General features: G+C 37.8%; 1 protein-coding gene across 9 annotated transcripts in view; it reads left to right on the forward strand.

The window, feature by feature from the left end:
* Positions 1-24,248, forward strand: part of DMD (dystrophin) — a 1,095,710-nt gene that overhangs the window by 209,624 nt on the left and 861,838 nt on the right. For all 9 annotated transcript variants that reach the window (XM_037376983.1, XM_037376984.1, XM_037376980.1 and 6 more), the window contains exons 5-7: positions 2,945-3,037; positions 9,997-10,169; positions 22,927-23,045. In XM_037376983.1, the coding sequence (XP_037232880.1) occupies positions 2,945-3,037; positions 9,997-10,169; positions 22,927-23,045 (385 nt within the window). The remainder of the gene's footprint in view (positions 1-2,944; positions 3,038-9,996; positions 10,170-22,926; positions 23,046-24,248) is intronic.

Raw genomic sequence — 24,248 nt, forward strand, 5'->3', positions numbered from 1 at the left:
CTTTGTAATTGTTAGATCAAACTCTGGTCCATCCTGTTCAATTACCGGAGTCAATACAGTTTTATTAATGTGACTTGGATACTTTGTCATTCAGCACTAGGATGGAATGTATTCCAAAGAGTTTTAAATCCTGTGCCAGAAAATTTTTGAATAATATATCTATAACCGATGCTGTCTGAAGGCAGAGCAACATGCAGAATTTTATGTTAATGCATGGGACTTAAAATACGTTTTAAAATTTTAATTACAAGAAGTAATTCTTAGCTGATTAGAAGATGCTACATATTACATTGTCTACTCACAAGCTCTGACAATTATCAAGTCTGAAAAACTGGGGGTTTTCCTACAAGAAATCTATTTGGTAAATTTCCATTGGTGTCTGTTCCTTATGGTTCATAATATTAAGTAAATTAATCATATCAAAACCAGTTTCTGTTCTTTTTTGTCAAGACTGAATTTTCCAACCGGTATCCTGTGCATCATTTTAAAGTAAATATTTTCAGAATGTCTTCCTTATGCAAGCATTCTAATGGGCCAAAAAGTTTAACATTTTCAGTGGCCAACTAATTATATCATATCTCCTTTTCAAGAATAAATTCAAATAAACTATAATATTCACGTAAACTGAACAGTAAGATGTGATGGAACAGTGATAATATATTCTGTGCTGCATATTATATTTCTTGATAGCTGCAGTAGGTCACTAAACATACTAGAGTTCAGCTGCTGACTAAAGTTATCGATTTTATAAATCCAAGGTAATCCATCTGAAAATTTATGCATAAATGAAAGTGACCTTATAAGACTGGCATAAAGACCTCAAGCTTGATTTTTTTTTCTTTTTTTTTTTTCTTAAATGGAATTTCATGTAAATAAATAGAAGAAAAAGCTTCCAATTCTTAAAATTCTGCAATATTTGACATTGTTGAAAAAAATAAGCAATACATTATTTCACAGTATACAGGAAGGTTTTGGTTACATACCTGGAATGTGTTTACGGATTTTCATCATAAATTCTCTTAAAAGTATTTGTTCATTATGTATCAGCTAAATCCATTTAAATGCTTTTTATTCAATTTCCAGAACACAACAATAATCCCTTTAAAATATAGAAATATACCAGAGTATTCCAATTGAAGAATATAGAAGAAAAAACATTCTTTTAGAAAGTGGTCATCCAGCAGCCATCCTATTCATGTAACTGAAACCTTATATGTTGTACACAAGAAATTAGAATAGCAAACAAACACCCCCACACACACCCCCCCACACACACACCCACACAACCCCACACACCCCCACACCCCCACACTCTCTCTCTCTCAATTTAGTATGAAGCCAAAAGATCTGCATCTGAAATAGTTTCCTCAGCCTTCAAAATAATTTCAAGAGTGATTTCTATGGGACTTCAGGAATGCAAAATCTATGGTTCTAAAGCTATTTAAAGCCTGTGACCAATTAGATTTTCCTGCTGCTATGTGCCACCCTTGCTCTGAAGTTTTGCAATCATCTGGGTGCTAACAGACTAAAAAAATGCTGCTGCTTCCAACCAATCCATATTACATCCCCCCCCCCCCCAATAAGGTAATAGTGCTGGGGAGGGGGCTTGCCCCAGTATAGTCTCAGGCAATGCTGAGGCAAACTGGGAAGTGCTTCTGTTTTAGTAAAACAGGTGTAGGCCCTGTGTATTCAGGCTTCCATTTCCAAAAGCAAATGTAGAATGTGTAAGTGATACCCTAATAAGCTTCGTAATGATTCACTTGCTACGTGGACCCCATTTGAAAATTATGATATAAAGTCCAAGTTCCGCTTGTGAAAATTTCCAAGACACTGTTGGTTAGAATTGATTGCCAGTCTTTGCTTTTAGTCCAAAATGATGACTTCATAAAGAAAAGAGGTCTTGAGAGTTTTAGAGTTCTTGGGAAAACATCTACTTCATATATGAATAGAATAAAATTTCATAATGCATTGAAATTAAAAAAGCAACCACCAACAACAAACAAAAAAACAAACCCCAAAAGGTTTGGTTTTTGTGTGCAAAACCTTTAGTCATTCTACATATGTAACTTCAAAGAAGTGCAGTAGAGATGTAAAAAGTATAATTTTTGAAGGAGTGGGATGCTTTGCCATGTAAGTATCAGCTCTGATCGTGAGAAACTGAATCTATGAAACAGTAAGGATGCAAATTTTAGTCATAATTTCTATCCAAAAGTGCAGGTCTTAGCTTGTACTGCCTTGCACTCCCATCCCTGAATTCCACTTTCTCGTTTAGATAGCATAAAAAGTGGGGGTGGGTGAAGAATCATTTTACATGTGGAGGAAAGAATATTCCAGGTTGGTAAATCCTGATGCATAATGAAGTTGTAAATGCATGATTTAATTATAGAAAACAACATTACTGGATAAACTAATGTGGAAAAGACTCGCTTATACCACAGTCGTCGGTTTCTCTGTATTCCAGAACACATCCTGCCTTATACGCAGTAGAATTTAACTAAAGCAAAACAAATTCTATTTTAATATAAATATGTACAATATATTGGGTTTGTAGATTCTTACAGTGTCTAGATGTGTGTGTAAATTTCAGCAAAGTATATTAAGTAAGGTAGTATGGATCATAATACGGGAGTTTTCCTGTCACATCAGTTTTGTGATTTGTAATGGTAGAGGCTTACTTTTCATTGTGTTTTCACAACACCCTATAACTGGAATAATTGAAACTCTAGATCACTGCATGCTTTTTGCCAGCACGTTAATTGTGCCATTTATAAAACATGAGTTGGGTGTTTACTAAACAACAGAGGCAAAATGAGAGATTTACCTGAGCTCATCCCTCCCTCTCCCTCAACACAAAGTTTAACACCAAATGTATGAAAATAACACAATGTCTTATGCTTGCTATTTATCTTATGCAAATATTTTTGTTTGTTTGTTTCTTCAATAGGTTGATTTGGTAAATATTGGGAGTTCAGACATTGTGGATGGAAATCATAAGCTGACCCTTGGTTTGATCTGGAATATAATCCTCCACTGGCAGGTGAGTGGCACTGCTGCTTACTTTCCATGACTGTTATTCCACTGATCTTTTTTCCATTTATTATCCAGCCACAACCTACGAAGTAACCATAGGCATTGCAAACAGCGTCCTAAATCAGCAAGCTCTATGGCTGTCTGTTTACATATTATCTAGGATAATAAGAATCTTAAGAAGATATAATAGGTTTTAGAGCATTAGCAGCAGCTCTTTTGACTAATTTCACACTCAAGTGTTGCAAAAGAATCTATAATACAGTTATTGTAAGAAAAATGTGTAGACAAAGCCAACATGGATATATAGCTTTTAGAGTCACTTTCCTTTTTAGTATCTTAGAAAGTGAATTTTATATTTTAATGAAATAATAACATTTGTTGCTTTTTGGACCTGACCCATCCTGCCAAGAATTATTTTTAGAACACTAAAAACCTGCTCCTCTGACAATTTATTGAGGCAGATGTGGCTCATTTAGCTTCCGTTCTCTTTAGAGAGAAAGGGGGGATTATAATGTCGATCTCATAAAAACCTCATCATGAGGACACTTAAGTAAACCAATTCTGAGACAATAGTAAAATAAAAATTCAAAAAGAACTAACATCTGGATGCTCTGAGTCTGCATGTTTGCATGACCCAGGGCTAAGAGTCTGTCCATTTATGTTAGCTCTGTTCCCCAAGCAATTATCTATGAGGTTTTATTTTTTGAAGAATTACAGGCAAAGATGGTGGGAAACAAAGCTGAAAAAACTTTATATTAAAACCTAAACATTCCTGTAAAAAATGACATGTGCATCATTCATTGAGGTAGGGAACATTTTTTTTCTAATTTTACAGTGGAAGCAACAGATGAAAGCTGCAAATAGTTCAATCACTTCTTTGGCTCCCATTCCAATATTCCTCATTTAATTGCATAATATTGTTCTAGATTACTTAGTAAGAGCAGATGGAATACGAAACCTAGTTGTGCAACTTTTACCAATAATTCTTGAATCACTGTGTTTTAATTTATATGAATTACAGACTGAGATGACTATTCATGTGCAAATTCATAATTTGATTTGTCTTTTATTCTGAGGCAAAGTAATAAAGATGTGCTTTAGAATTAGCTGTGTAGTTTTTAATTTTACTTTGAGCTTTTCCCACCACATTCCACTTAATGCATAGTTACACAAGCACAGAAGACCCATGTTTCCTGATATAGGCTGGTGCAGTTTTTGACAGTAGGCATGTGCTCTTAAGAGTACCACTTGCTTGCAGTACATAGGTGATTCATTTCAAGCTTCATCTTGAGCCTAGTGGTAACTGTGACACCAGCTGTGATAGTACCTGTGACTTCAGCTGAACTGCACATATATGAAAATTCCAGGGATAATATTTACAAAACAGTGGTTAAAAGTCTGAAACTTTCTCAGCATAATCATAATGATCGAGTCCATGTTTCGGTTTGTTCTGTTCATGGATTACTGAAAGGAAGTGACCTGCATCTTCTGGACTTCACTTTTTATTTTTATTTTTGTCAATAAATTTATAATTTGGCTAAATATAAATTTAGTTTCTTTTCAGAAGTGTAGCTAAAGCCTGGTTGGCAAGAAGAAGCCAGTTGCTGTTGCATAGTGATGAATAATTAAAACATAATATAAAGACAGATTTGTTCTTGGGCTTTTCTCATTTAAAACAAAACTCAGGAGATGTTGGTTTGCTTCTTATTTCCCTCAAAGGACTGGAACAGTTCAAAGTGAATTTGCTTGTTTACAGCTCTATGGAGAAAATCTTTGTTCTTTTTCAGGTGTCCTTTCAAGTTTTGAAGTGATTTTCATGTTCTATAATATGTTTGTGATTGTTTTGCCCTGTTTATATGTTGGTAATGTCTTACATAGTGACAGCACTTCTGGTGAAACAAGGCTGTAAGTTTCCTAAGAGAGGGTGCTTCCTCCTGCTGGTACCATTTTCCCTATCACTGATTGTTCTTGGCACTAAACAGCTAGAAACATAACAAGCTGTTGTTAAAGACTAAATTATGGCCTCAGGGTCACCAAATTTATCTGCCAGTTGTCTACAGCTGGGTAAAACATCTCCTTACCTATGATAACATATCAAGACTAATATATTTATTTGTAGTCTGTGGGAGGTCTAAAAAAATAAATGATAATACACAGGCCGGTTGATTTAGTGCATGCTACTGATGCAGTTTGTGTTTGATGGTGCAATCCTGCTTTTGCAAATCCTTTCACTTTATGATTCCAAGAACTTGCAGTCCTAAGAGTCGCCTAGAGGAAATTTATCTTCTCACATGAAAAAAAAAAAAAAAAAAAAAGTTGTGTTGACAGGTATGTTGTTGCAGATGAACAGGCAAGAATCCTTTTCCAGTTTCACATCCTGCAGCCAGCACCACATTAGGACAGAACTATACTTATGTATGATAACAAGACTGTCTCTTACAAAAATGTGAATCTCTTTGTGTAAAATATATATATATATATATGTGTGTGTATCTGTGTGTACATATATACGTATATGGTAGAAGAAAGAAGCATGGAGGGGCTAATTAGGCAGTACCAGTCAGTACCAGTCTGAATGGACACCAGCAGTCCCACTGAGGAGAGGCAGGGGTAGAGGCATTGCAGCAGACAAGATTTGACTCATTCGTGTCACTCTCATTTCTACTCAGTAGAAATCTTGGGGCTTTCCATATCCTGTGGTGATTGTGTCCTTTTTTTATCTAGCCTGTTTTTCAGATTATTATTAAAGTTTTAATGAAATTGAACCATCATTCTGAGTTGAGCACCTGCTGCCAAAGCTCTTTATGGCACTGAATCTATCAGAGTTTCTGCTTCCTTGAAGCTGCTGCCATCTTTCTCACAGTTCTGTGATCCCACCCTCACTGCAGCATTGACACTTAAGCAAAACCAAACAAAAATTATTAATTTCTGAACTATTACATTTGACAAAGACTCTTAAGAGTGGAAAAACATTCTATATTGCAGTGTGCAAGCTGTTTTGTTATTGCTTTAAAAGCAAACTTTTTTTCATGTAGAGCATGAAAAAAAAATACCTAGCAAAAATCATTGATAAGAGACAGCCAAAATCTCAACTTACTTCAGAAATTAAGTGAAAGAATAGACATATACAGAAGGCAAATATTTCAGGGAACAGTGCATTTAAACAGTCAGCCTCATTTGGAGACCATTAAAAGCATCAGGCTTGCTGTGCACTTGTTGCAGAACTGGTATTTTAATTGGAATTACCATTTTATTTTATGTTGCATTATAATGGTGGAAGTAAAATACTAACAGAGTACTGTCAATCCACCTTGAAGCAACGAAGAAAGAGGATGCTTTACTTTGATAGATGTCTTCAACATCTATGAAAATGTTCTTAAAAGTGTTCTTTAAAATGTGTTTTGAAAGAGTTTAGTGAATTCTAGCTACAAAAAAGTAATCTATGCAGTCAGAACACCTGTAATACAGCAAGTAAAAAGTACTCGGTTGTTCTGTCAGGGAGCTATAAGGTCCTTATTTGATTAAGAAAAATAAAAACACCTTGCTTTGAGAATATTTTTTTTTAGATTCTCTCCTTCCTCCCTCCCTCTCTTCTAAGGGCTGGCATCCTGAAGCTAAGTGCCAGTCTTACAAAATGTTACAAGCCTGGGTGTTGGCTTTATGTGAGAAAGATGCAGTGCAAGCCTGAGGTTGTGCTGTTCCTAGTCACCTTACACAGAGACAGCTACGCGTGCATAGACCCGAAGACTTGGTCCTGCAGCAGGGAGGCCAGTGTTCCACTGCTGCCATGAGCCAGGCCTGGGCATGCTGCTGGCAGCTTCTTCGCAGTGTAGTGACAAGAACAGTGGTGGTCCCATTCTGTTAACAGCTATCTGTTTGGAAGTTTGACATTTTAGAAGTCATCTTGAGGGTGTCTGTGTTGCCCTTCGCCCCCCTGCCCCCACACCTTCTATTCAAATTGAATCTTTTTTTATCACCATAGTATACGCATGTTCCCCAGGAAGAGCAGGGATTTATATTCTGTGGAAGTCAGATTTTCTTACACCTTAAAGCTTTTTTTCCTGCCAGGATATACTGCATTACAAAGGAGGGGTAACAAAGAAATTAGTATCATAGGTCAACTCATCATTTGACAGCAAGAGGCAGAACCTACTAGATGCTTTGAAATGGCTGTTGGTTTTGATACTGGGTGCTGAGGACCTTATCCATCCAAACACTATTCACGCTGATGTGAACACATCTCTACGGACTAGTTTCTCAACACTACATCTTAACTGAGAAGCCTTCAAAAAGCTTCCTCCTAACCTTGAAGTCAGCCAGCGTTTTTCCACTCAGGCGCTGATTTCCCTTCAGAACCCAGCCATCCTGCAAGCAGCACAGTGCTGTGCCCACAGTGGTGTGGCCTGGCATGACACGGCCTGGCATGGCACGGCACGGCACGGCATGGCATGGCACGGCATGGTGCTGCGTGGTGCTGCCAAGGTATCAGGTGGGGTGTGAGGGATGGCAGCACCCCACGGGGTGCTTGGGAGGACAGGTAGGTCCAGTTGTAGAAGTGGAGTTTTCTACCAGTTCTTACTGAATAGGAAGTGACTTCAGTTCTCAGGATGAGATAAGACCATTTTAGTTCTTTATTTAAAATGCTTGCCATTCCCTAGGAGATAACCAAAAATCATAAATTTAAGTCTTCACTGATGCAGAGAAATGAAGGAAAATGAGAGTAAATCTTTATTCCTTGTCAGCATATATAATTCAACAAGACGAGTCTGAAACTATTTTCTGTTTGTTTACTCAAAATTAGAAATAAATGCTAAATTTTGGGCTTTGCCTCTCTAAAATGAAAGGATAAAATGTCACTTGGACTCTTCAAAATAATTGCCTTCCAGAGGGCCCATTGTTTGATTGTTTCTGTGTAATTTTCTCTGTTCATACTTATTGCTCCTTTCTCTTATGTTAATGTCAACTCAAACACTTGGTATGTTATGAACTTTTATATTTCTAAATCTTGTGTTTCTGCATTCATTCAGGTACCCTTTACATGAATGTGTGTTGCTTTTTTCAAATGTTACAGTCTGCTTATAATAGTCAGAAAAATCTGCATTTGTAAACATAAGCACGTGATAAAAATCCAAAATGAACAACAAAATCCTGGCTTTGACAAGTTCTCCATTGCTATAATTTCAATATTTTCTAGTCTTTCATATTGTTAAAATTTGGTGCGATAGATGCTATACTTGAAAATTCTCATCTTTTTAGCACCTGGATTCATGAAAAACAAAATTTTGTATTTTGATAGTAGTGAAGGGGTTTTGCCTGCAAATACAGGAGGGAAATCTCTTAGCTTCTTGCTGAATTATGTAAATCTACATCGTCACCTCTCAATAATGAAGACACTAAAATATTAATGAGAAATTCAAGATACCCACTCAGACATATGAAACAAAATTAAAGAGTATATTAATTACTTTTCTTGAACTTTTTACTTTCTGTCTCTTGGTGTAGAAATGGAAGCAACTGTAACATCCTGCTATTCTTATCTGACAGAATTTTAAATTAAATTTTACTGGTGAAAATTACAATCTTAGACCACAGTCAGGAATGTGTCCGTGAAATTTAGGGAGGATCAATTCTCCTCCCATCTCAGAAACTAATAACATATAAAGTTAACTTTATACCTGAGACTCAAAAGGAAAATTGAAGGCGTTGATAGTCTATGCATCTCAGATGTAAAACCAAGACATTCTTTTAGTAATTCATATCTTCACTTATTCAAATGATTGAATTAATTACTGTGAAACTAGGAAGCAACTTACCAGACTGAACAATCAAATGGTATCTGATTTTTTTTTTTCTTCAGTATCATAGTAATTAACTTTTTTGTGTTGTTGATTATTCTTTGAGATTACATCTTCTGCATGTTATCATATGGTTTGTACAATTTCAAAGTGTTTTATCCTTTATCTTAAAGTAACTTCTGCACTGAATGTTGTTCTTCAACTGATACTGTCTGTGGAGCAATTCAAGTGGAGACTCATAATGAAATTTTATACTCCATAAGCAAATAAGCAACAATAAGCAACTTCATAGTAAATTGTATCTTAAGGATATTTTAAAAAAGCTGTGGCCTTTATAAGATATATGGAGAAAACAATTATTTAAAAGGATTTACTTTACAGGACAATAAATTATAGACTTCTTAATGTAAGGTTTTGGTGCTCTTTCACTAGTTATGAAATACGCAGTCAACTGCATTGTGTCAAACTGCAGGCTAATGTTATTAGAAGCCCTCAAAAATAATGGCTTTTTGTGAAATAATAACTGTAGGTCAATAAGCTTTCTCTAATGAAAGAGGAATATTAACTATTCATTGAAAAATTAAAAATTAATCATATGCAATACTGTTTTAATGTGTGCAATGAAATTAACTTTTCATCCAAGTGCATGTATGCATATGTACTTTGCACATTTAAGTAGAAAACATAATCTACAGTGCGCTGAGCACATTTATTCTGCCTCCTTTCAACTCTGTCAATGAGAGAAGAATGCTTTTCATCCTCTTAACAACTTTTGCTATAATGTATCATATTAAGTAAGGATTTATTTCCAGAGCAAAGAAAACCACAAGGAGAAATACTTTGTTTGAACGAACTCTGTTCCCATAAGTGGCACAAAAAAATGTGCCTTCTCTGTTCATGCATGGAACGCTTCCGGTGGCACAGGCGTGAATGTACTGAATCCATCACCAATGGTGACCAACAAGTCAGTCTCATTTGTCTGGAAGCATTCAAGCCTGACTGCTATCGTTATACCGTTACACCAAGTATGTGCTTTAATTACTTAGGAGGTTTGTCTTTAAGGCTTAAATCTAGGCAACTGAAGTTATTTTGTGTAAAGAAAAAAAAAAAAAAAGGTCAGCTTTTAATGAGCAAGTTCCAGTCATTGATGAAATTGTGTCTCTTGTTGCAGGTCAAAGATGTAATGAAAAACATCATGGCTGGACTGCAGCAGACAAACAGTGAAAAGATTCTGCTGAGCTGGGTTCGCCAATCGACTCGTAATTACCCACAGGTCAATGTTATCAATTTCACCAGTAGCTGGTCTGATGGATTGGCTTTCAATGCGCTCCTCCACAGTCACAGGTAGGAAAAGTAACTTTTCATTAGCTAAGTGAATTTGTAACAGATGGCTGTTAACAGGACTTGAGGATGGCGTATCTGTTATGTGGGGGGTTTAGCTACTTCATGTGTGGATGTTTCAGCATTCTTTTAAACAGCTGCCTGATTGCTTTGCTGGGTGTTATGTTTGGTGCGAAACTGAATCCTCTTGTGGAGAGAGAGGGTCTGAGCTTTTCATTGTGTAACTGAACATGCTCAGTTCAGATCCTTTTCTGGAATTTCAGTGTATATACAAGTAGATAGTTTCAATGACTACAGGCTTGGAAACTTTTGAGAAGAGAAGAAATAGAACCAAACCTAAGCCTTTGAGGTTGTCATAGAGGGAGAAGGAGTTCTTCCTGTGGGGACTTAAAGGGGGGGAATGTAGTACTTGAAAGCCTCTGACAGTTGCTGGATTGAAAATATGGATTTGCCTCAAAAGGACACAGCTGGAGAAGGTAGCCTTTGTTTTCAGAACCTTTCATGTTGTTCCTCCAGGTGACTTGAGTTTTCACCCTTTCTCAGAAGTTGTCTTGTTCTAGTCTATGTAGTATAAAACTCTGCCTTTAGATATTCAGAGTTCTGCAGTAGTTCTGTGTACTTGGCATAAGGAAGACGTGCAAGCCAATCTATCTTAAAGGTCTAGTTCTTGGCACTACTAGTTTTAAAGCAGTACTTATTTTTCCAGTGTGGTAAACCTCCTGATCTCTCTTCTATACCTCTCTCCTAAAGGGGGCTGTCCTGCAAGGTGGCTGAGCTCCAAATTACTAATGAGTTGAGTTTTTAACAACTGAATGTGTACGCTCAGTTTAGTAAGAGACAAGAGGGATTTACAAGATATTAGTACAGGTCAGGCTTTTTTTTTTTTTTTTTTTTTTTTTGAGTTGCATTAAAGACAAGCTAAAATAAGGCAAAATATTTCTAAAAGCGTAGTCTGAGATGATATATACCTTCCAACTTCAGCAGTGAAAAGCTGCAGATGTTTCTTTCTAAAAATTTCAATGTCTCACGTAATTGTTTCTGGGTGAAACTGTCCAATTAAATCTACTGCTGTTGTAGTCTGAAGACAGACAGTGAATTAATAACGGTTATGCATTGTACTGCTATCCCAGGCCCAGTAGGCATCTCTTTCTGTGAGTCTGTTTTTTCACCCTGCATGTGCCTGGGAGCTTTGAGTAGATCTGACTGAACTAAGGTCCACGAACTTTCACTTATAAGCATTTGCTTGTAATGTTAGGAATGAAGCATTACTTTAAGGAAGGATTTATTATACCCTAGAAGGGCTTTGTGTATGCCTTTCACTTGCATTTAGTATTTATAACATTAACAATGGGCTTTCCCACCATCCTGCTGTTACTCTGCCATTGATCTGCTTGCACCTTGTATGTGTCGGTGCAAGTGTTTATGCAGGTACTAGCAGAACTGCATTTAGGGAGCTAAATAAGAAAAAAACTAAGATACGGTAACTATGTCACTAGCTTTTGATAACTACTTTATTCATTGGTCATAATTAAAATGTAGTTTGGTGGGGTTTTTTCACTTTCTAAACTTACTTTTTTGTTATTTCTGATTATAATAATTTCTCATTTTAATTTATTCTCTGTCTCATTTCGTAAATGGTTTCATTCTGATGGACCTCAGTATAAGAAGGCAATTGTCCTGTAGAAATCAATGAATCACTTTGTAAAGATCTGATCCTATACTTGCAGATAATTTGAAAACAACACCCTAAACCCCCCAAAAAAAATTTATATGGGATACTGTTTTGTCTGTATCACCTTTGCAGAACTGTTACAGTGTGAGAGCTTAATAACCTCTGTGAGCTTACATACCTTTTTGTCTTCTTAAAACATTGTCTAGACACAGCCTTATTAAGGTGGGAAAATGTTGGTTTTAATTCGGACACCAGGTTACTTAAGTCACACAGGAACTCTGTGATACAGAAAGGACTGAGTGATTCCTACTGCTTTTGGTGGTACAGTGCTGCCCCTGTTACATTGGATACAGTTGGGGGAAATACTTTATTTCACAAATACCAAAAATTTAGTTATGCTGAAATTAAATTGATAACTAATTATTACTTTAGACTCAAAGGCTGTAGTACTGTATGGCTTTGTAACTACCTGATTACATTTTCGGCATATCAGTGCAGCAGAAGGCCAAAGTGGTGGCTTATCTTTTCACCTAGACACACTCTCAGACTGCCTGTTCCCTGATTGCATGCAATCTGAATTACCTGATGCAGGTAATCAGAATGTGTGCTCTGCAGGACTATGTAATATCATTTGGTGTCTGAAATTGGTAATGGGAAGTTCCTTTTTGTCCCTTTCTGTAAGAAGAGCTCCAGAAGTCTGAACAGAGGCTCCTATTCGGGATCAGTTGTGGGCTGTAGAAGAAAGTTGCCTGCCTAAGCCACATTGGGATTGTCTCCACACAAGTCTAAGTGTCTGTATATCATACTTCATGCACTGCTATGTTCAGTTCCATGCAAAGTTCACCAGTTGTGAACGTTCATTTCCTACTCACTACAATTTATGTACTTTATTCATTTTTTTCTAAAACACAATTGCAAAATTAAGCTTGCTTTTAGTCTTGTTCCTGCTGCCATAAAATTTTTATAGCTTTCTGCGCAGTGAGCCTATCTTTAGTTGAAATGAAAAACAATTACTCCACTGAAATCTTGTTTCTTGCCCAGTAGTTAGTGCACTCATCTGGGAAGTGTGCATTCATATTCCCTAAAGCAAGTCTCCAAGACTCCAAGACACACCAGTTGTTGTCTTCTGGAATTTAATCACTAAGGTGTTCTGCAAAAGTCTCAGAGGAAGACCTAATGTTCTCTGAAGGCCTGAGTCAGTCGTTTTTAAGATGAGCCGCTGTGCTTAGTGTGTCCTGTATAATGATTTTTGGTGACTTTGCACTTCATGCTCAGTATGCAGGAACACTGAATTGCCCTTCAAGAATCAAGGTGCAATCAATAAAATAGGTACACTAAGACACTCTGAGTGTTTAGGAGCACCTAGCTCTATTCTATAAGAATAAAAAGCCTTCTCTAAGAAGCACTGACACCTAATTTAGTCACTCTAAAATGCAGGTACCTACTTGTTGAGTGTCAGAGTGTCTTGGCTTCATACCTAAAGAGAGTTTGCATATACACTTAAGTCGATCAACACCTGATTACCTGAAATCTCAGAGAAACCTGGTATTGCATACATCCTAGGCTTTTTATGCTCTGATATTTGGTATACATACACAGAATGGCAAGCCCACTGAAGACAAACGCTTTTGTATTATAGCATCTCTGTTTTACTTCTGATTTTCTGTTTCTCCAGTTCTCCTGTTCTACATCTTTCTCTTCCATTTCCTTATTCTCCATAAAGTTTGATCCAGGTGTTCTCTTCTTTTTTCCTGTCTTCCTCTGAGTCTATTTCTCTGTATTTTATTAGCTCACTTTTTCCATTGTCTTTTTTCCTCCTTTATTATTGTCCATTTCCACAATACATTTCAGTACCTCTCTTTCTACTAGCAATTTTAACATTGAAATGGGCTCTTGAAGAAAAACAAGGATTTGTTTCTCTAATTGTCAGAACAGCTATGGTTATTTTTATGGTTACTTAGGAAATAACACATACATAGAAAATATTGGTGGGGAAAATAATTTTTAGTGATTTAAAACATATACTCATAATTCCTGAAACGTAAAAGACTTTCATGATTTGTCAAAAAATACTCTTTACTGCAAATAGTAGTTCCTCCTTTTGACACTGAAGTCTTTTGAATTTAGCTGTTCCTTCAGGTGTATTTCAAGGTTAAGCTGTAAGCCTTCTGCATGGACACTCAGGCTGCAGTTTGTGTGCAGTCTTCATCACATTTAGACATTCTCAGGAATAGAAGCAAAATTAGTCAGAAAAAAAAAGAAGCCATAGTTTGAAATTCAGGTATGGTAATAAACTCATATGGTGGACCTCGTGCCTGGTGTGTGTATTTTTTGCCAGTTTTAGCGGTATTTCTAGACTGACTGCTATCAACACCCCACCCCAACACCCCCCACCCCCCAAAAAAAAGTCTCTCCAATGCTGAAGGAATGATGATAACCAAATTTTCCCATAGTATTTAGGGTCTCTGAAAGTGACAGAAGATTTACTGGTAGCATTAAAGTAATTTCTTTTTTATATCTATAGGAATCAGTCTCTCACAATATGCAAGCATTAAATTTTGTTTCCTAAACTCAGTCCTATTTCATTTGCTTTTAAAATTGGTGCTTCATAATACTTTTATGGTATGTTAAGAAAGGTATTTTGGCATAAAGTAGTAAGCTATTAAGATTATTAGTACATCCTGTGGTTAGTCTTGTTGTATGTCTAAACCACACTAGTATTTTTACAATTAGATTTCTCTTTTATAAATAAATCAAGGCTTTTATTATTTTTTTTTATAACTGCATCGAAATATATACCACACTGTAGTTTCTATATTGCCTCACCTGAAATACTGGCTAAGCTCTCGAATTTTGCAAAGGAGTTACTTTGTGTAGATATTCCCATTTGTATAAACACCGTGCCTGTGTGGACTTTTAGGCTCTTTAGCAATTGTTTTTGAAGCTGAGTGTGAGGAGCAGCGGAGCACAGGTTACTTAGAAAAGCTACAGGAGCACATCAGTGAGCTCAGGGTGCAAATTTTCTGAGTATAAAGATAAACTTAGGATATGGTTCCTTGAACAGTGTGTTTTGCATTAAACTGAATAAACAAGGCAGCAGTGGTGAAGTGGCACCATCACCTTAGGAATATATGGAAACAAAAATACTTTGCTAATGAAGAGATGTCAGTTCAGCTACAGTTGAAACTCTCACTGCTTTTGACTCCAGATCACACAGAGCTTCCCTGTTTATTTCTTTTAATCTTTTTTTTTTCTAAATGGGTATCCGAGAGAGTCTTGCCTCTTTCCTCTAACTTTCTCAAGGTTTGGTTTATTGGTGGTTCCCCCCTGCCACATCCCTGTCCCTTTAATGAGGATTTTGAGGTGGGACAGTAGCATTCATGAGCTTCCTTCTTGCTTCTTTAAAATGATTAACTTAGACCAGGTGACTGCCTTAAAAATGAGCACTTCATTGCAGCTGTTTCTGCTTCAAGAGAGCAGAGTGGGGAGGGAAGGAAAATGACATTAAAAAAGGTATGAAAGTACTTTTACTGTAACAAGTTACTAGATTATATGCTAGTTACTGGCTCTGGTTTGTTTTAATTGTAAGAGTAGTGAAAACTTACACAAGATTTTCTTGTATAAATAAAGCTTGAATAACAAATACAACTTCTCTCTTGAGGAAGAGATAGTAACTTTTATGATTTAAACATGGCTTTTTTCTACATACACTGATGGGAAGCTTTTGTGAATTAGATCTGCAAGTTGCTCTTTTGCTAAATTATTTTAATGGAGCCTAATTCTAATAGTATTATAACCTTAGCTAGATATTAATATAGCTTAAGAAAATGGCCTTTTAAAACATGTATGGTGTTTCTTTGTGATGTTCATAATTGCTTTAGTGTAACTTGTTTTTTACCAAAATTATGCAAGTTACATTGTTGTTGGTTTAAAGGGTTGTGGTATTTTAGAAATAAGTCACTCCAGAAATTCTGAAGAAATGAAAACAATACATCCTGTGATGAAGTATCTTCAAAATGTGTTTCTTCTTATCTTCAGAATTTTCCCTATGGAGTGTATGCTTTTTTTCCTCTTATTTTGCTTGATTTGACAACTTTGCAAAATTCGTTACCTCTTAGATGCATATTGAAAAACTTCTTTGAATGAATAAACATGTTTTTTAGTAATTAAAGAAACCAACCTCAGAAGTTCTGCTTTTCATTACTGCTTATAAACTGTTGTGGGGCTTATTTGGTTATAGTATTTATATCTGCACTCATGAAAACTAGCTTTCCATTTCTGACAAAGATTTAGCAGCTGGTCTCTGAGGAAAAATGAGTATGTGCCTTGAAACTCTGTGTCGCTGACAGGAGCTGTGGCTAGGAACAGAAGAGCACTGGGGTGGGATGGAGTTACTGCACATAGTTTTCTGCTGCCTCTGAGTTTTGTTTTGTGGCCTGAAGCTGTATGGTAACCTGTTGCTTTTTGTAGTAACTTTGGTTTGGTTTTACCCATTACTTTAATTTCTACATAGAGATATGCCTGGGGTTTTTTGGCTTTAGTATACTTCAGATGCCATTTTCTTACCCTGGCTGATCCATTTCCACCATAAATTGTGTGTTTGGGGGAGGGGGAGTCACTCTTCTACTTAATGACCAACTTTTTTATGCAAATATATTTTTATGAACTTTGGGGGGTTTTCCACCTTTTTTGTTTGTTTCCGGATTTTTTTTTTCTTTCTTTCTTTCTGCTGGTTATAAGAAAGAACCACAGGTACAAAAATTACTTATTGTTCAGTATAAATATTGACTTTACAATACAAAACTTGATGATTGAAGCCCGTAAGCCTTTCAATTTCGGCTTTCCATGATCTTTTCATAAACTATCAGTGCTGGTTTAGCTGATCAGTGGGTGGCTAGATGGAGTTCAACATGTTCTAGTTAATTCTAACTTCTTTGAACATGCATATGCTTGTATGTGTTCAGGGAAAGGAGTGAAGACTGCTAGTTATGTCTCTTTGGCTTTACTTTCTGTCAGTCATGAACGAAACTGCAGACATGAGAACAATTTTCCTCTTGCTTTTCACAATTTGAACAATACTGAGAAGCAAAGAAGGTGGAGTATCAGTATTCCATTTTATTTCTCTTCACTATATCATACCTGCTCACCTCTCTATTTAAAACTCCGTAGAAAGCTAATAATAGTTGGTATTTGAAATTTTGTTTCAGGCATTTTTAAAAGCCATTTGCCATATACAATAATTCTTAATCTTCTACACTGTAATGTCTCCTGCAATTGTACTTGGCAGTATTGCCACATAAATGTACTCGGCAAAACATCTAGGCATGGAGCACTGAGAAGCTGATGCTTCAAGCTGACATTATGCCACTGATTCTGGTGACAGACTTACTGAAATGTGTGTAGTTTCAACAAAGGAAAAATCTGGAAAGTTAAATTGCTGTTGTAATGGAAAGAGTTTTTTGAAATTTTATTATTTTTTTTTAAGCTGGTGCTTGTCAGAACTGAGTTGCAGTAGATGGCTGTATACTTTTAAGCTGGCTTGATATCTGTGCTGTCCTTTATGTACAATACTAAGAAAATTCATAAGAAAACTGTCAATGACTTACTGAAGCTTACTACTCTTTTATAGCTATGCCTCAGAGGGTTCAAATTTTTGCCATCTGTAGTAAATGTAAAATGTGAGATGCTGTGTATGCTCTACACAAGCACATGCATATGCAGTAGAGCTAGTAAGTATGCAAATTCAACCAAGGTCTTCTACAGCATGTTTTCTGAAACTTTGTTATTGAAACTTTTGTGTTTGAATGCTTGTTTTTATTGTTGTTTTTTTTTTTTTTAAATGAACAAACAAATCTAATTCTTTCTGTGTCTTATTTTGAGAATCCTACCTCTATAGAATATGTGATGGTAATAGTCTTGGCCTGTGTGGACACATTAACTCAAAAATATCCTCCTGGACTATGCAATTGAGAAGTTGGATGAAGTTGTATATCTAAGATATTATTAATGATGACAGCGGTTTTTCAAGAGGAATAAAACAATATTGTGTCATTCCTCAATGAATAATTCTAACTGTTACTGTTCTTGCCCAGTGGAGTCCTGACTGGTTAGAAGAAAGTCTGTTCCTGTATATAAAATCTTATAATCGTGACTTGTTTGGTGATATATGAAGATAATGTTTTGGTCTGAGCAGCACAAGTGTGACTAGAACTTCAAACCAAATCCCTGAAAAAACGTTTGGGGGTGGAGGGAGGTAGCCCCTTGGATATAATTCATTTCTTTCCTTGTCCTAAAATCTTTCGTCACTGAATAATCTTTTTATATATGCTAGTCTGTGTAGTATTTATGCAACACATCCTTACAGAGATTTTTAAGAAAGTCATAATGGATAGCTTTGTGGTTCCTACAGTGCTCTCTTTGCTAAATTTGATTGTATGAGTTTATGCAGCCTATGCCATATGCCAGCCAATATTTGGGGAGAATAAAAAATTGAGGAATATCTGTATGCCATTGAGTAAGGTGTAGCAATGTGGTGGCTTGATCCCAGTCAGCACCTGAACACCCACACAACCACGTGTTTGCTTCTTCCCCTGCTCCCCTGGGGCAGGAAAGAGAATAGGAAAAGCAGAAGCAAGAAAACTCATGAGTCAAAGTAGAGACTGTTTAATAAATGAAGGAAAGAAGAGTAGCAAAACAAGTGATGGAAAGGCAGTATCTCAGCATCTCCAAGCAGACTGATGCCCAGCAGTGGCCATCTTAGAAGACAAAACCTCCATCCCGCTCTACCCCAGTATTTCTTGCTGGGTGAGTTACGTAGTACAGACTATCCCTTTGGCCAGTTTGGGTCACCTGTCCTGGCTGTGTCCCCTCCCAACTTCTTAACCACCCCAAACCTACTCACTTGCGGGAGGCAAAGTGGTGGTGGGGGAAGAGATGGCCTTGATTCTGTATAAGCATAGTTCAGCAATAGCCAAACAATTTGTTATTAACACTGTTTTAACCACAAAACCAAAACACAACATCATGTGGATCACTATGAAGAATGGTAACAGCAACCTCGTCATACCCAATACAAGAATGATGGGAAAAATTGTCCAGACATAATCTGTATTTTGAAAATGCCTGTGTTTTAGTATGCAAAATGATCTATTAGATCACAGACTTACTGCATCCATGACTAGAAACAGAGATTATCACCTAAGTTTCTTCTCCCTTGCCCATCCTGCCCCCCGCCAAATTTAATATTCTGAAGTTGTTCTGCATGTGGGAAGGACAAACCTCTACATTGGATTAATGTTTAAGAACCTCTGTGTAAAGAAGCAAAATACTTTACAATAAATTATTACTGTGTAAATCACTCCCTTCTCAGAAAAAAACTGGATAGCAAAGGTGCATAACTGGGAAATTACTACTACTACTTAAATGTCATTTTTCCTTTGCTCTCTTGATGTTATTACTGCCTGATGTAGTAAACACTTTTTCCATCTATTATAACTACAGGAAAATCTTCAAAAAGAACTTTTAAAATTAATAAAAATTTAAGTAAATCTCTCATAACTAATTACAACATTTTAATTTGTGTAAATAAAATAGTTTATCTGTAGATAAAATTATACATTTAAATACTATCTGATTTTAGAACACTGTATCAAAGTCACAACTAGCATAGTTGTCTTTCTTCTTATTGTATGCACAATAAATGCGGAAAATCTGATGAAACTTTTTTTCATCACCAACAGAATTTTGGGGGTTTTGATCATGGTTTGGTTTACACTACAACAGGATTGCTGGCAACAGACAGGGTACAACTGTCTCAAAGGGGGAAAAGGGTCTTTGCACTGGAGTTAGGAGGGCTTATCAAAAGAGCTTTAAACTTGAAGTGGGAAAGTGATAAAGCAAGGCTTCCTACGGATATGCAGGTGGCAACATGCCTGTTTTTGAGCATGGAGATGTTGCCAAGGTTAAGTTGGTCTACGCCATGGGTCAGAGCCACTTCCATAAAGAAAAACAGACAGGTCATTGTCCCAGGAGACTGTCTCCTGAGGGGAAACAACAGCCCAATGTGCAGACCAGACCAACTTATTAGAGAATTCTGCTGCCTCCCTGGAGCCTGGGTTAAAGATGTGAAAAGACATCTTCTTACCATGGTAGGACACTCAGATTATTCATTATTGATTTTTCATGTAGTTGTCAGAAAGACTATGATATAGTCACCATCATGGAAACGTGGGAAAACTTACATGACTGGAGTGCTGCAATGGATAGCTACAAATTCTTACAAAGGCATGGGCGGAAGGAGAGGTGGCGGGGTAGCTCTGTGTGTCAGGGAGTGTTTCAACTGCCTAGAGCTGCATGGTGGCGAACAGTAGGGTTGAGTGTTTATGGATAAGAACCAGGGGGAAGGCCGAAAGAGCTGATATTTTGGTGGGAGTGTGTTACAGACCACCCAACTAGGAAGAAGAGGCAGATGAAACATTCTACAAGCAGCTGGGAGAAGTCTCAAGATCACTAGCCCTTGACCTCATGGGGGAATTAAGCCTACCAGATGTCTGCTGGAAATGCTGCACAGCAGAGGGGAAACAGTCCACGAGGTTCCAGGAGTGTGTGGAAGATAACTTCCTGACACAGCTAGTCAGTGAGACAGCCAGGGGAGATGCCCCGCTGGACCTGCTGTTTACAAAGAGGGAAGGAGTGGTGGGTGCTGTGAAGGCTGGAGGATGTCTTTGGCATAGCAATCATGAGGTGATAAGAGTTTTTGAATCTCAGAGAAGTAAGGGGGGGGGGTCAGCAGAACCTTGGACTTCTGGAGGGCCAACTTCAGCCTGTTTAAGAGTCTAGTTGACAGAGTCCCCTGGGAGATAGCTTTGAAGGAACAAGGTGTCCAGGAAGGCTGGACATTCCTCAGGAAGGTAGCAGGAGCAGGCTGTCGCCATGTGCCAAAAGACAAGCCATTGCGGGAGAAAACTGGCCTGGCTGAACAGAGAGCTTTGGCTGGAACTCGGAGAAAAAAGGAGAGTTTGCCGCCTCTGGAAGAGGCAGGCAGCTCTGGAGGACTACAAGGATGTTGCAAGGTTATGCAGGGAGAAGATTAATGAGGTGAAAGCCCAGCTACAACTCAGGCTGGCTGCTGCTGTAAAAGATAACAAAACATGTTTATACAAGTGTGTTATAAACGAAAGGAAGGCGAAGGATAGTCTCCGTCCTTTATTGGATGCGATGGGGAGCATTGCCACAAAGGCTGAGCTGCTTAATGCCCTTTTTGCATTAGTCTTTAATAGTAAGAGCAGTTGTTCCCTCTGGGTACTCACCCCCCTGACCTGGAAGACGGGGACAAGGAGCAGAATAAAGTCCACACAGTCCAGGAGGAAACAGTCAGTGACATGATGCTCCATTGAGTTGTGCACAAGTCTATGGGATCCACCCAAGGGTACTGAGGGAGCTGGCAGAAAAGCTCACCAAGACACTCACCATCATTTACCAACAGTCCTGGCTAACTGGGGAGGTCCCAGTTGACTGGAGGTTAGCCAATGTGATGCCCATCTACAAGAAGGGCTTGAAGGAGGATCTGGGGAACTACAGGCCTGTCAGCCTGACCTCGGTGCTGGGGAAGGCTATGGAGCAGGTCATCCTGAGTGCCATCATGTGGCACATGCAAGGACAGCCAGGGGAACAGGCCCAGCCAGCAGGGTTTTATGAAAGGCAGGTCCTACTTGACAAACCTCATCTCCTTCTATGACAAGGTGACCCACCTAGTGGATGAGGGAAAGGTTGTGGATATTTTCTACCCGGACCTTAGTAAAGCCTTTGGCAGTATCTCCCACAGCATGCTCCTGGAGAAAGTGGCTGCTTATGGCTTGGATGGGTGTACTCTGCACTGGGTTAAAAGCTGGCTGGATGGCCAAGCCCAGAGAATAGCAGTAAATGGAGTTACATCAAGCTGGTGGCTGGTCACATGTGGTGTTTCCTAGGACTCAGTATTGGGGCCAGTCCTGTTTAATACCTTTATCTGGATGGGGGGATTGAGTTCACCCTTGGTAAGTTTGCAGACAACACCAAGTTGGGGGCAGTGTCCATCTGCTTGAGAGTAGGAAGACTCTACAGAGGGATGTGGACAGGATGGACCAATGGGCTGAGGGCAACTGTAAGAGGTTGAACAAGGAGACGTGCTGGGTCCCGCACTTGGTTCGCAACCACCCCATGCAACGCTACAGGTTTGGGGATGAGTGGCTGGAAAGCTGCCCAGCAGAAAAGGACTTTGGGGGTGCTGACTGCCACCTGAATACAAGCTGACAGTGTTCCCAGGTGGCCAAGGCAGCCAATAGCATCCTGGCTTCCAACTGAAACAGTGTGGCCAGCAGGACAATGGAAGTGACTGTCCCATTATACTCCACTGATGAGGCCACGCCTTGAATGCTGTGTTCAGTTTTGGACTCTTCACTTTGCGAGAGAGGTAGAGGTGGTGGAGTGTGTCCAGACAAGGTCAATGAGGCTGGTGAAGGGTGTAGAGCTGAAGTCTCATGAGGAGTGGCTGAGGGAGCTGGGGTGGTTTAACCTGGAGAAAAGGAGGCTCAGGGGGAATCTTATTGCTGTCTACAACTACCTGAAAGGTAGGCAGGTGGGTGTCAGTCTCTTCTATGTAACAAGTGATAGGAGAAGAGGAAAACATCTCAAGTTGCACCAGGGGAGGTTTATAATTGATATTAGGAAAAAGTTCTTCACCGAAAGAGTTTTCAAGCAGTGGAACAGGCTGCCCAGGGAGGTGGTGGAATCACCATTCCTGGAAGTATTAAAAAGATGTGTAGATGTGCCACTTAGGGACATGATTCAGTGGTGGACTTATCAGTCTAATGTGTGGACTTTAGTCTAGCAGTGTTAGGCTAATGGTTGGAATTGATGATCCTTAAGGTCTTTTCCAACCTAAACAATTTTATGAGTTTATCATTCATTCATTCCAGCGCTGACTGAACCAGTTCTTTCAATAAGAAAATAAAATGTAGTTGCTGATGCTGTTGGATGGATGTAGAAATAGTTAAGTAAATCTAATGCTAAAAAAGAAGAGACTTACTGTTCCTTTTATTTTTGTTTTAGACCAGACCTATTTGATTGGAACGTTGTTGCTTCCCAGCAGTCAAGTGTACAACGATTAGAACATGCATTCAACATAGCCAGGCAACACCTGGGGATAGAGAAACTACTTGACCCTGAAGGTTAGTATAAATTAAATGCTTTTCTCAAAGTAGAAAATCAATTTTTCCATGCATTTGATTGTAAATGAATTTGATTTTTTTTTTGCACAAGTACCTAACTTTTAGCAAGATAAATAGTACAGTGAGGCAGATTTCCTTTTTTGTTTGTTTTAATGTTATCTTTGTGCTCTATTGAGATAGCTTAAGAACTATCTGTACGTACATGCCCTAAAGCATTTTTTTTTCCAGCTTTGGGGCCAGAGTTTTAATGTGCATGCACTGAAATAAAGGTAACTCAATACGTAGCTGGTTTCTGTTTTAATTATTTAGACCATCTGCAATTTTTATATCTTCTGGAAAGATCATGATTTCAAATTGCCTTTTAATACATATCCAAAATGTGTATTCAAACTCTAGATACTCAAATCTTTAAAATATGACTTATGTATCTGTATATTGAAATTTTAGCAGGATGACATGACTCATATCACTATTATTTAGTCTTACATGTAATAGACTTTCCTCTTTCACTTTATCTTTTGTACTTCCTTATGCAGTCATGATTGAAAGGTGCCTTGCTTTTACATGATCTCTTTAATTTTATCTGTTTCTGTGTATTCTCTGCTGTGCATTCTACATTGCTAAGTAGTTTTCCCTCAGAGAACATTTCTAATACATTCTTTACTACAAGGTGATGTTGAACAGCTGTTTTATTTCCTTTTTATGTATGCCTTTGTACATATTATATACATTGTCTTTTTCACACTATGATCCATATGCCATATTTTCATGCAATTTCCCATTAAGCCACAAATAAATGCAATTTTCTTTATGTTTGTGCTGTTCTCAGTGGCTTACCTGGTGCTGAATTTCTGATGGGAAGAACCAAACTTCAACAAAATGTGAAAATGAGTCTAAAACATAACATCAGGTTTCTTAATGTTTTAATATAGTAGGGCATGTCTCAAGATTGAACTAACAATCTTGTATCCTGTGTATTTCCCCAAGAGAAATATATGAAAAAACTGTCTGCTGGTGGTGTAGTTGAACATAATAAAACTATCTGCTCTGTAACGTTACTGCTTTGTAGAGTGAAAATCTGTTAGAGGAGCTCGTTTAATTCAAGATGGTCATGTTTCACCCTGTGTAGAATTAAAAAAGGAGCATCTCACGTGGTGCTCACTGGAGTAGGTAGTAAGATCTGAGTCAAAGATGACAGGCATT

The sequence above is a fragment of the Falco rusticolus genome, chromosome 2, assembly GCF_015220075.1.
Source record: "Falco rusticolus isolate bFalRus1 chromosome 2, bFalRus1.pri, whole genome shotgun sequence".
Taxonomy (NCBI): domain Eukaryota; kingdom Metazoa; phylum Chordata; class Aves; order Falconiformes; family Falconidae; genus Falco; species Falco rusticolus.